General features: G+C 56.3%; 4 protein-coding genes across 4 annotated transcripts in view; 1 reads left to right on the top strand and 3 right to left on the bottom strand.

The window, feature by feature from the left end:
* The window catches only part of PUNSTDRAFT_54748 (uncharacterized protein), a gene marked incomplete at its 3' end in the record, with an annotated part of 1787 nt that extends 920 nt beyond the window's left edge, over positions 1 to 867 (bottom strand). Inside the window, exons 1-5 of the mRNA XM_007387040.1 lie at positions 771 to 867; positions 593 to 716; positions 414 to 544; positions 209 to 364; positions 127 to 157 (exon numbers count right to left, since the gene is read on the bottom strand). Of these exons, the coding sequence (XP_007387102.1) occupies positions 477 to 544; positions 593 to 716; positions 771 to 786 (208 nt within the window). The remainder of the gene's footprint in view (positions 1 to 126; positions 158 to 208; positions 365 to 413; positions 545 to 592; positions 717 to 770) is intronic.
* Positions 868 to 1562: 695 nt separating this feature from the next.
* Positions 1563 to 3177, bottom strand: PUNSTDRAFT_54750 (uncharacterized protein). Its single transcript, XM_007387041.1, has 3 exons — positions 3014 to 3177; positions 2427 to 2961; positions 1563 to 2372 (listed from the first exon to the last, which is right to left on the bottom strand). Exon 3 carries the CDS (start codon positions 2365 to 2367, stop codon positions 1834 to 1836), a length of 534 nt encoding a protein of 177 aa, XP_007387103.1. The 5' UTR covers positions 2368 to 2372; positions 2427 to 2961; positions 3014 to 3177; the 3' UTR covers positions 1563 to 1833.
* A 188-nt stretch (positions 3178 to 3365) lies between these two features.
* PUNSTDRAFT_137400 (uncharacterized protein) lies at positions 3366 to 5049 on the top strand (the record flags this gene model as incomplete). The annotated part of the gene is made up of 3 exons (XM_007387042.1): positions 3366 to 3412; positions 3472 to 3924; positions 4545 to 5049. The coding sequence occupies 3 exons, from the start codon at positions 3366 to 3368 to the stop codon at positions 5047 to 5049; spliced, it is 1005 nt and encodes a 334-aa protein (XP_007387104.1).
* Positions 5050 to 6478: 1429 nt separating this feature from the next.
* PUNSTDRAFT_73712 (WD40 repeat-like protein) lies at positions 6479 to 10655 on the bottom strand (the record flags this gene model as incomplete). The annotated part of the gene is made up of 4 exons (XM_007387043.1): positions 6479 to 6746; positions 7317 to 7564; positions 8135 to 9058; positions 9126 to 10655. Coding segments are annotated over 4 exons (2970 nt in total), but the record flags the coding sequence as incomplete, so codon positions are not given.
* Between the last annotated feature and the right edge of the window lie 1925 nt (positions 10656 to 12580).

A 12580-nucleotide genomic window follows, 5' to 3' on the forward strand; every position in this document is an offset into this window, starting at 1 on the left:
GCCTGCCACGCGGGGCCCATGGCTTCGGCGTCCTCTGTGGCGTACCCCGCTTCTTGAGCTACTGCACTTGATGAAGGATGTACTTTGAGCACGCACTCGGTCGATCATCCCTAGATGGACACTCACCCATCTTTTCCGAACAAGTCGCGGTCGTTTTCTACGTGCGTGACAGGTGAGTTCAGAAAATCTTGGTCATCTGCAAACATACCTGGAGAGGTTGGCTTTGAATCGTTTGGCTCGGCGATCGTAGTAGGCGCCGGAGGCACGGGAGGCAGCGAGTTCGACCGGGCAAGGGCGAAGGAAATCAACGCATTGGACCGTTGAGCGCGACGATCGTCCATCTGCAGGGGCCGGGATGCGACATCTGCACTATCGTCAACCGGTGGCCTTAGGGGGAAGATTGTCGTACTGACGGGTCGGCCCCGCGCTGGGCTGATCAACCGTGATCTGTCCCACCAAAGTATCCCGACGAAGAATCAATCCAGGGAGATTCGTGTGCCGCACCCAAATCTTGATGACCACGGGAGACAAATCTTCGCCCGAGCTGGAGGAGCATCAGAGGGCTGACACGGGGACAGACTCGGGTACTTACAAGCTGAAGGCATCGTCCCATATCGGTTGATTCGTCTTCGGCGAGATGGGCGTTCGCAACGACTCCCGCCCTGCCTGTATGGTGCAATAATGACGGTGTTTGCCTAAGCCCGTGCAACGTAAGCCTATCCTCAGCGCCAAATCAGCACGACAAGCACTCAAATGTCCACAGGACGCACCTGTGAGCTCGATCATGGCAGGTATCCCAGCCTCGCCGTTAGGATGTCTCCTCGAGTCGCGGACGGTGAGGTCCCTTGAATGTGAGCTATCAGTTGCACCAACGCCGGCGTAACAGGGTAAGAGGAGGAGGGTTTGAAGCGGTGTGGGAGTCTGCCGTGAAGCGAACTGCCTGCATGGTATTCACGGGACCATCCCCATCAGACGGAGCATCGCCCTGAATAGCCCAACCTATTGCCGATCGCGGATAAGGTGGTGGTAGAATGGCAGGTGGGGGTGGTGCCGTTGGTTTCAGGGTTTCATGAAACAGCCTCAGTACAGGACGTCTTGATTGAAGCCAAGCTTCAGTCGGGTTGGGCTCGAGCACCGGGGACGCCGTGTAACGACGGTTGCGGCGGGACTTCAAGCTTGAACATATGTGCGATGTGCAGAAAATCAAGACTGCGCATGACGTGACGGTGGTTTGCTGTAAAAGTGCTGGTAGTGAGCCAGACACCGCGACGCATCACGCCTGCAGTGCTTGCCAATTCGATTATTCGCCTGCGTCCGTCCAGCCGTCCACGAGCGTCTCGACCACTCAAGACATGTAGAGTATATGCCCGCGCAATCCACAAAATCTGACGGGGTCAAGGCGGAATAGGTACCGTATTGTAGAGCTGGCTACGGAACATTCATGATAAGATCTTAGATTTCTGTGGTTCGGTGATACATGTTCGAGAGCATAAACAAAACAATTCAGCACGACTTGTGGACAGAGAGCATGCAGAGTAATATATGAGGCGGCAAGCGCCAATGCGCCAGAAAGCAGGCGAACACAGCGAAGTAAGCAGCAGAGCAGAACACATTCTTGTCCATATATAAGCGAGTATGCGAATTAGCAAGGAGCGGAGAGTGGGCTACGACGTTATTCACGAGCGCATCCCTGATAGATATATGTCGATATGCGTGCATAAATGCGTGGAATGCGACGTGTGCTGAGATGCTACATTATCGAGATGGGTGGCAAGTGTCGATAGGGTGCGTGATGTGGTGTGGAAGGGTATATCACGCCGAGACCGGAATGGCCTACATCCTTCTCGCAGCCTTCGGGTTGTTCTCCTTGCCGGTGCCACTCTGCTCGCTCTCGCTCTGATTCGCCGCGTCTCGGCTCTTGATCGGCGTCCTCGTCGATTCGTCAACCGACACACGCTTTCTTACGCTCGTCGTCCAGGAATGAGGTATGGCCGAGGGCGAGGAGCGAGCGCCGGAAGGCGACTGGTGGTTGAGCCTATGCGAGGTGTGGACGTTGTTCCAGACACGGAAGACCGGGGCTCGAAGATGGATAAAGGGAAGCCCATTGTCCCTGCGATCCTCGCTTTTGTTGCGGTGCTCGATCCGCTCGAGCCCACGGACCCTACCGAGTCGGGATTCGGGCGAGACGTGAGCGCCTTGGCTGTCGTATTGGCTTCGGACATGGTCGACGAAGGTCGAGAAGAGTTGAGTGTGTCGGCGACGACGGATGGCCGACGCAAGGCCGGCGTAGCCAGCACCGACTCCTGTCGCGTCGCCTTGGAGAGCGTAGGTGCACCTCCCGTCGCAGCGCGGACAGCGAGTTTCCATTTCACCTTCAAGGAGTTGAGATCAGCCTTGTCTTTGCACACGAAGACCGAACAGCTGACAAGTCTCAGCTCTTGCTGCTCGGAATCCAAAGCAACATCCAGGCCTTCGTTATCCTCTTCCTTAGCCACGAGCTGCTTGCTCATGCACTATCTTCAGGTGCTTGTCGGAACCCTCCATCTTCAGCTCGTGCGCCCCCTTCCGCAGCTTGTTTGCCTCGATCGCCGAGCGCCTTGACCCGCTCCTCGAGGGCCCGGAGCTGCTCCTCCGCCTCGGCCTTCTCCTCGATTACTTGCGAGACGCGTTCGTCGGAGCACTTGTCACTCTCGTCAAGCGTCCGGCGATGCTCGCCTGCAAGGCGATCGTGTTCGCGTTCGACGGCGGACAACTGCTCGCGAAGGCTCTCGCTTGTCATCGCATGAGACGACACGACGGCTAAGGTTCTCGATCTCGGCGTCGAACTCCTGGACAAGTTCTTCTGCGCGTGCAGCGTTAGCGACGTTCGTGCTCCAGCTCGGATATGCGTACGTCGCATTCTTGAACAGCCGACTCCAGTTCATCAGCGTGAGCGCGTTCCCGCCCAATCTCTTCCTCGAGCTGAACGCCTCGTTCAGCCACCGAACGCTCAACCGCGCAACGGGATGCTTACCTGTTTCCCCCCGCGCTCCGAATCCTCCTTGACAGCGAGGACCTCTTGCACCTCGGCCTCCAGCTCCATATTCCTGTTATCGCTTGGCTGCCACTCCACCTCCATCCTTCGCTGACACTCTGATCAAACTGCGCCCTCGCCACATCATTCTCCCTCGTCGCGGTTCATCTTTTCGTCAGCCTCCTCCGTACCATTCTACTGCGCTTCGAGTTCGGCCTTGAGCAAATCGTACTCCTGTTTGCGCTTCGTCCGCCGCTCCTCCAGCCCATCGATCGGGCCCGCGCGCTGTCACGCGTCCCGCTTCTCCGCGAGCGATAGTTCCAGAGCCGCACGCTCGTGCTCGCATATCACCATGGAATTGTCGCCCTCGCCTGCCGCGAGCCGCTCCATCATCTCCATGTGCTCCTTCACCTCACGGATGCCCCTCGCAACTTCCTCGCCTCGTTCTGGTCCCGTAGAACGGACTACTTCTTCCCTGCCGCTCCTCGCTCAGCCTCCCATACAACGACGCGGCTCCGCTCATCCGTGACACTCCTCTCAACGCTTTCCTATCGACCCCTATCCACATGCTTCTCCGACCCTCGACACGTCCTCTCCAGTTCCCCAACGCGATTCTTCTACGCCCGGCGCTTCTTCACCTCCGCCTCCACGCGCGCACTTGCCCGCGAGCACGTTCACGAGCACGTTCCTTGCCCGGAGATCGATCTCGAACAGCTTGCACATATCCTCCCGGAGCAAGAGCTACGTGCCCAACGACATGACCCGATCTTCCTCAGCCGGCGTCGTCCTGCGTCGAGCAACATCGCCATGCTGATGGCCTGCACGATCCATCGTCGAAGGCCGCTAGCGACATACGTCCTCCTACGCCCGCCAATCTCCGCTTCATCGCGCGTTTCACCTTCGACGTCGATGTCAGTGTCAGTTGAGCGTTCGAATGCGATGAAATCAGCATACCAAGGGACACTCTCGCTGACGGTCCGTCCAGCGCGAGCAATCGACGCTCCAAGCGACATCTTCCCTGCACCCGGTGGGCCGATAACCAACGGTATCGGGGCCTTGACGCCCCCTTGCGCCCTCTCCTTCCACACCACCCACCAAGCGCACGCCCTCCCTCACCTGCTTCCCTGATCAACCACCCGCGCCGGAGAACTCTCTTCCCCGTCGACCGGGGCGCGAAACCAGACGACGGCCAAGTACTCGATGAACCGGCGATTGACCATGTCGATGCCGTAACGATCCCGCCTTAGCTGTGCGCGCGCCTTCTGCAGAAAAGGCCGTGTTGGCCAGGATCCCGTCGTTCTCTTTCGCGTGGTCGCTTGGAGTGGTCGGCCAGAGAAGCGCGACGAGCCATTCCAGCTACAAAATGCAAGACAAAATCAGCATCGTGCTTCCATCGAGAACGAGACGCATATAAGCGCAGAGAACCACTCACGTATAGCTCCTCACGACCCCAGCCTCGGCACTGCTCGGCTGAATCCTTCTCGTTCGCTTACACGCCTTGGTCGCCGCGTCTTACGTTCATTGGATCCAGGCACGAGCGCCCCCATCCTCGCCCGGAGCGCCGCGAGCTCGTCCGCATCCGCGCCTTCGTCGGTATCGAGGTCGCTCGCCGGCGGCGCACGGTGCCCTGCGCGTCATCGCCGATGAGCCCGCGCGACGAGGACAAGATCAACGCTAGAACATCGAAACGGTTCAGCTTCACAGTACTCAGGGATCGACGAATGGAGGAAACTCACCGACGAGCTCCTTCTGTATGGCGGATCATCCCGCCGCCGGACTTAAACACCTTCTTGCTGCCGACCGAGGCTCTCCGCGACGTCGCTCGCCGCCTCCGAGCTCATTTCGAGGATGCTCGAGCGCTTGATGCAGAGCGCCATCGCGCACTGCGATCGCGCCGCGAGCGTCGGGCGTGCACAAAGTACTCTGTCGAGAAGGAGCACACGACCGGCGCCGTGTTCTTGTCGTGGGATACGAGGGCGTTCGTGCACGGGTCCTTTGGTCGTCTGTCGTATGTGCCGTGGCGGGGGCGGGCCTAGCGGGAGACGGCGTCGCTGGTGTGGAGGACGTGGAGGAGGGCATCGCCGACGGGCACCGAGAGGAGGGGCATCAAATGAGCGGTTGGCAGGAGCAGAAGCGGGTACGGGAGAGGCAGGATGTGGAGAGGGGGGGGTAGGGGTGCGTATTCCATGGCGTATAGATGTGTGCTTCAGGGCCTCTTACGCGACGAGGAGTCGGTTCACATATGGTCCCTAGGCGATAGTCGATGTCTTGCGGTGAAGGCAGCATCGACGGCATGAGGTATTAACGCAGAGTACATTCTTGTTGTTGTTGTCGTCGTCGTCGTCGTCGTCCGTGGCGGCGGTGTGCAAGATACTCGGAGGGCCCGTGCCTCGGATAGGCCGGGAGCAGAATGAGACAGAAGCCCAACGCGGATCTGATAGCGCTGCAAATACGATCATCCAAGCAAGGAGGATAGTCAGGCCATTGGCGCTGGTGCACGCTGTGCGCGGCTGCTACTGCTGACGTCGATGAGGGCGGAGGGAAAGGAGGAAAGCAGGCATGTGCAAGAGAGGTCGAGCTCGCAACGCGGGGAAGGGAGCACGGGCTCCAAACAGGTCGTCGCTACATATATAACCTCTGTTGCCCGGCCAACTTCTCTACATTTCAACTTAACTTACATACATAGACGGTGCTATGACGCACCTCTCGGTTTGACTTGCGCACTCTAATTGAATTCGACCAAGCGTTCTGGATAACGCCCGTTCTTCGCAGACGTGAACGCTCAGCGCCGAAAGCCCCGTTCTTTTGACATGTCCGACGTCGGATACGGACCCGGTTGCTTGTCTTGGCACAAACGTCCACGACCGCTCGTCGCCTACACGAGTACAAGGCTTCAATTGCTCCAGATGGCTGAGCGCGAGCTCCTAGACACACATGATGCTGCTCGACGATCAGAAAAGCACAAAAAGGTGCGTCAACGTCACTATGATCGCTTCTCTCAATCGGAAGACATAGCGAAATCATTCCCGACTGCGCTCTTCGCTCCTTTAACCTTATTCGACCACGCCCTCCTCTCCAAGCTCGTACTCCACCGCGCTCGCCGGAGTTTCGTGAACACGCCGAGAGCCCGTAGCACGAACAATCGCGACCGCTGCCCTCGCTGCCTCCCTCAGCTAGAACCCGGTCGTTCCCTCCATCGCTGTTCGCCGTACGCATACCACCGACAGCCCAAGTTCGGACTGCTGGAGCAACGCCTGGTACCTTGATAGCTCGAAGCCCAACATCGAGAGGCGCCGCTTGCACTCACTGCGTCGTGTTCGCTACCATCCCTGTCTAGCTATCAAAATACAGCGGTAAAAATGCACTTAGCATGTATCCTGAATGCCAACGCAAATACATCATATGCGTGTCGTGTGTTCCGTCTCCGAACGATCCGAACAATCATCGCAGCAGCCATCGGCATTCTCAGTGCTCTCCACCAGCTTCGCCCTCGTCCGTCCTGGGCTCGTAGAACTTGTAGCACTCTGCCCACCTCTTGCCGTGCACGAAGCGGCTCAAATCCAGCATCGTCGTCTCCTCCGAGGGCAAGAACAGTCTGGACGCAGGTTGCCAGAGGTTCCAACGACTATGCTGTGGGACCCAGAGTAGTCGCTCGTCGTTGGGACCTAAAATCCATCCATCATCGACCGATCCCCATGAGGTTAGTCCGAATGAAGCTTTCATGCGCGCGTGGCTCCATCCTTGCTCGTCGTTCGTGAAGAACGTATGAGCGTCACGGAGTCGATGTTCGGGGTCGGATGAGAAACAGATGGAGATTTGAGACGGAGAAGCAGGGGACGTCGTGTCCTCATCTGTAGTTGCACCATGAGTGGATGACTTGGGATAACAAAGGAAAACGTCACCTGTAGATTTTGAACTCGTCAACTCCGAAGATAATGGTGCACCGGTTCCGGTATCGCCGTAGAACATCGGCTCTTCGACTGCTGTTTTGTCCTGCATGAGTGGCTGGGCAGGCTTGCCGATAAGCTCTCGGATGTCCCAAGACCGGACAGAGCCATCCACGCAGCCGGAAACGATGCAGCTCGTCTTAGACGACCATTTGACCGATGTGACCAGGTGCGAATGTCCTCGTAAAACGGCGACCAGTGACCCCGAGGTCGTCCCTACGCCCCAAATCCGTACCGTGCCATCCAGAGATCCTGAGATCACATACTCATCGTTGGAACAAAATACCACGGAGCTCACGGGGCCGTCATGGCCAACCAAAGGCTCTCCGATGGGATCCCCGGACTCTGCGTCCCACAGCCGGACCGCGACGTCATCCGATCCGGAAACGATTCGGCTCCCGTCTGAGGAGTATGCGACGGAATTGACCTCATCGGTATGACCTTGGAGAGGCTCTCCAACAGGCTTTCTAGTCTCCACATCCCAGATTCGGAGGGTCTCATCCATTGATCCGGAGACAAGTCGTTTGCCGTCGATGGGCGATAGTGAGAGAGATGTAACACCAACGTGGTGTCCGCGCAAAGATTCGCCGAGCGCTTTACCAGTCTCCACGTCCCACACACAGATAGTGCCATCCGCAGACCCTGAGATCACTTGCTGGCCGCCGGGCGTGAAGAGAATAGAGAAGACGGCGTCTATATGCGGGTCTTTCCACGGCTCTCCGACGACGGTTCCTTTCTCTACATCCCGTAGTCGGATGCTACCATCGTTATAGCCCGAGATTATCCGACTGCCATCTGGAGAGAATGCGACACACCGAATTGAGGTACCACTCTGCAGCTCGTCACCGCCAAAAGGTTTCCCAATGGCCGCTTGTGTTGCAGTATCATAACACCGATGCCAGCTATACAAGTCAGCCGCGACGATTTGGCTGCCATCGGAGGTCACATCGATGAACAAAACAGGAGTTGGAGTGCCAGAAGCCTTGGTCGTTGCCATCTCTGCCGTGTGCCACACTCGTACATGTCCGTCGTATGATCCAGAGGCTATGCGGGATCCATCCGGGGAATACGCCACAGACAGAACTGCTATACTCTGGCAATGAACCGGCTCTCCGAGTTTGGCTCCGTTCTTCGCGTCCCACAGTCGAATCGTGTCGTCGAATGATCCGGATACGATGTACTTTCCGTCGGGGGAGAAACTCGCAGACGTCACACCACTGGTGTGACCCACGAGCGGGCCTACTATCGTCTGCCCAGATTCTGCATCCCAGACTCGAATTGTGCCATCCCTGGATCCCATCACGACGCGCTTGCTGTCAGGTGAAAAGGCGACGCAATCGACAGAATCATCGTGTCCTGAGAGAGGTCCTGCCACGACTTCTTGTGATTGCGCATCCCATGTGCGTATTGTATGATCCTTAGAGCCAGAGACCAGGCGCGTTCCATCTGGTGAGAATCCTACAGAGTATACACCGTCTGTGTGGCCCTTCATGGGTTCTCCGAGCATTTGCCCCGTGCTCGTATCCCATAAGCGAATAGTCCTATCATCGGACCCTGAGACTGCACGCGGATCATCAGCCCGAGGCGAGAATGCGACAGAATTGACTTTGTCGGTATGGCCGCGGAACGGTTCTCCAATCGCCTTGCCATCTGATGTATCCCACATTCGGATGGTGTTGTCGGCGGAGGCTGAGATGATGTGCCTCCCATCCGAAGAGAATGCTACCGAATAAACTTCACCCGTATGACCCTCGAACGGCTTTCCGACAGCCTGACCTGACTCGGCGTCCCACATACGAACAGTACAGTCTTCAGAGCCCGAAACTATCCACTTCCCATCGTGTGAAAACTGGACAGATCTGGTCCCATATCGGTGACCTTGCATTGTGCATCGTAACGCCGGCCAATGAGCCAGTCGACCTTGCGAGACCCTCGCGCTCTCCGGAAAGAACTCCATGTAATTCTGAGATACGAGCGAAGTCTCCGGAGTGAAGGGAAGAGCAGAGAGATAGATGTGGGGTGCCGAGATTGAGATCACGTCCCAGTATAAGCTGAGGAATCTATCGAGATCCTCGACCAAGCGAAGAACATCGCTCGCCTCATCGTTTCCCTAAAAGATACCGCCTCGTTAAGACATGAATATGGTTCGGTATAGGAATGCTCACCGTCAAGGCTCTCTTCAACGTCAGCAATGCGGACGAGCCCGACTGTAATGATTTTAACAGGCTCAGTGCTTCTAACCAGAACAAAGCCCGAGTCTTGAGAAATCCATCGATCTGAGGGAGCAATCCGGGAGACAGAGTAGCCCCGGGTCCAGAACCGATATGGATATGTTGTGCCCAATAACGGACTGCGTAGATGAGACCAGGCGTCATGTTGTTCGGAATACGCTGATCAAGACCATCGTACTCGTCGTTAAGCTTGTACGACGTCTCGAGGTGGCAAATGTTGAATTTGAGATATGTCGTCATGATGCGCAATGATGATTGGGCGAGAAGATCATCTGCGGCTTTGACATGTACGTGGTAGTTCCCGCTCCTTTTGGCGTCGGTAAGAAACTCCCGAAAGGAACTGTGTAGCGGACGAATCCGAGTCCGCGTATCTGAATTCAAAACGCCGTACATCAGCGAGCCCGCGGCCTTGAGTAGGTTGGATGTGCGGTCCGGTTCCTCGTGGTTATGAAGGAGCTGTTCCAACGTCCGCAGGGACACAGGCTCTCGCACTGTGAGGGCGCACCCCATCACTCGCTCATAGTGCTCCGACGGATTCTTCCCATACAGCTTCTCCAAGATGGTTTTGTACAAGGAATCGAGCTTACGATACTCCGGACCAGAATTCTGCCCCCCGGAGGCAGATGACAATACAGCCTGGAAACGATCGTGCCAGTTGTAGTCTTTGGGCTCATCTTCACCACGGATAAACGTGCATGCAGTTGATGCCCAATGAAATAGTGACTGCGCCGCCGTAACAAGTTGATTCAACATCAGTCCAGCATCCCACCGCGGATCGGCGGTTATCTTGCGAACAGGGAGGAGTCGGCTTTCAATAAACCTATGAATATCCGCGTCCACGTCACGATGGGGAAGACTGGCGATATCATAGCGTCGCACGGGATCCATGATGTCCTTTTGGTTATCGCGGTTGGCTAAACCATCGAAAGCATCCATGATGTCCTGTTCGTCGCGGGACGTAATCACAAAACGCAATGCGGACGAAAGCTTGGCAAGCCGCGCGATATATGGCAATAGTGTAGCGCGGCTCTTTTCATCGCCGCTTTCGTCCAATGCGTCGATGATGATTACGATGGGACCTATGGCTCGAGCCTCCACATCTTTCGCAGGTCCAACCAAGAGGCCGTTGAACTGACGCTCCAAAGAATCGGTCGTGCTGAGATCGTGCTCGCCCTTAAGAGCGTCGCAGAGAGCTTTCTTCCACCCTACGTCAAAGTTCGCAAGGCTAGCTGCAATCGTGGGGAAGAGGCGCAGGAATTGTCGGTCCTTGATGGAGCTACTGAAACAGAAGATACATCCAAGTCGTTCGTTCACCTTGCACCACTCCGCTACGGAGTGGGCGACCGCAGACTTGCCGGATCCTGCGGGGCCATGGAGCAGGAAAAGGGGTTCGAAGCCCGAAGAGATCCAATTCGAGATCAATTGAATCAGCGGCACGCGAGTGTCCTCTAAGCACCGTTTCTCAGGCACATAGCCGGACCCTGGAGCCTCCAGAAGCTTGTCCAAAGTAAGCGCATCGCCTGCTGATGTTTATCCGCATGGTCATAGATCCGTGGTTGAAAGGACCGACCTATATCTCCAACGCTTCCCAGAACCCTTAACGTGACGATATTCGTAGTCACAATGGTATTGTCCAGAAATTCTTTTACGAGTTTGTCAAGGCATCCCGTGTATTCCTCGACAGCGCCTTTGACATCGCCACCAATATTCTCGACAAGCCGTGACGCTGAGCATGATCTCCCGTAAGCTACATTTCACCTATCGACTGCGATGCTTACTAAAGCCCTCGGTCCTCGCGTATTTGGTAATGAAGTGGGCACATTCGCCGATTTGTCGAGCGATGAGACTCGCGGTCTCTCGTCGGTTGCCCTCTTGACGAAGAGTCTTGGCTTCCTGCATCAGCTTCAACGCCCTATTGATGGTTTCCACCAGATCACGTATGTCTGCATCTTTTTCTGTCTGCGCTATGATAGCCTGCGGTAGAAATGAAGTTGAGTAGCGATTTTCTCCGGAAGCAAACATTACCTTCGGGACGGCTGATATGATGCTCAGGGCCAGCTGCGCGTAGGGATGGATCTATAAATCACATCAAGAGCTATCACAAAGGCATCGATTCGTGCAGTGCTCTTTACCTGAGATATTCCATTCGAGATCGTCACGAAAAATTGTAGCTTATCCAGCAGGAATTTCCATTTCTCGAACGCGTCGCTGTGAGACTCGGCGGCATCCTCGCCGGCTTGGATGGCGTTGGCGACGGTCCCGACAATGCTGGGCGCGGAGCGCATCGCATTAGCACGCGTTTCGGCGTCCTGGAGGAGTTTGCGAAGTTCACTGAAAAAGATAAGCCCCCATGAAGCTGGTGTGTCCGTGCGGTCACTCACCCATCTGCCCCAAACGGATCTTGCTCGTTCTCCACATCCTGAGTTGGAACGTTGCCGTCTCCGCGGCCGGATGACTCGCCCTGAGGAAGCTGTGTCGATGTTTCAGGCTTGGCAGCCGCTGTGGTCCCGGGGCTGAATGGAGGAGACGATACCAATTGGGTAGCGACGAAGGAAATGGAAGCCTTCAAACGCCGATGGCGAAGCCCCTCCATAACCAAAGGTCGATCTATCGTGATAGCATCTGCACAAGCATCACCATCAAGAAGCAAGGGGGAACTATATACGAGCCACGGACCCGTTGGCTGCGAGCCCAGCTGATCGACGGTGACCTGTGCCACTCGGGAGTCGCTGCGAAGTTGATCGCAAAAGAACGTCCGCTGCCTACAGACGTTGATGACGATGCTGGACGCATCACCGTCCCTGTGGATTGCGTCGGTGATATCCATCATAACTGTTTCAAATACATACAGGCAAATGGGGTCATCCCAAGATGGGTCTTTCGTTTCAGGGGAGACGGGCGTCTTGCGCGATGCAGTCCCATATCGTATGGTACAATAGTAGCGACGTTCGGGCAAGCCCGTGCAGCGTAGTCCTGTCGACGATAGTGAGGCGGGTCCACAAGCCGCATAGGTATGAGCACGCGCACCATTTAGTTCCAACATCTTGAGCGGTGTAGTCGCACTGCTATCATTCGTTCGGCCTCCAGACGGCAGCGCGGGGTCTCCTGCGACTTCGGTCATGGCGGGAGGATGAGAAAGATGAAAGGTGGAACGACTTATACGTGTCACCGAATTACGATGTGCTCGCCTGCCGATAACCTCATGTCCTGCGCACCACATGCATGAGAACGCCGCCGTGCTATCTACGCACTCAGCATGCACGGTATCGTACATGACATGAGAAGTTCGGTGGTGTGATGAACACATGCTGTTAAAGTTTCATTCGTACAGAGCGTACGACGTTTCCGATCCCGGGAGGGAAGCATTCGAGCGACATGCGCCGTTCCAC

This window comes from Punctularia strigosozonata, assembly GCF_000264995.1.
Source record: "Punctularia strigosozonata HHB-11173 SS5 unplaced genomic scaffold PUNSTscaffold_12, whole genome shotgun sequence".
NCBI classification, from domain to species: domain Eukaryota; kingdom Fungi; phylum Basidiomycota; class Agaricomycetes; order Corticiales; family Punctulariaceae; genus Punctularia; species Punctularia strigosozonata.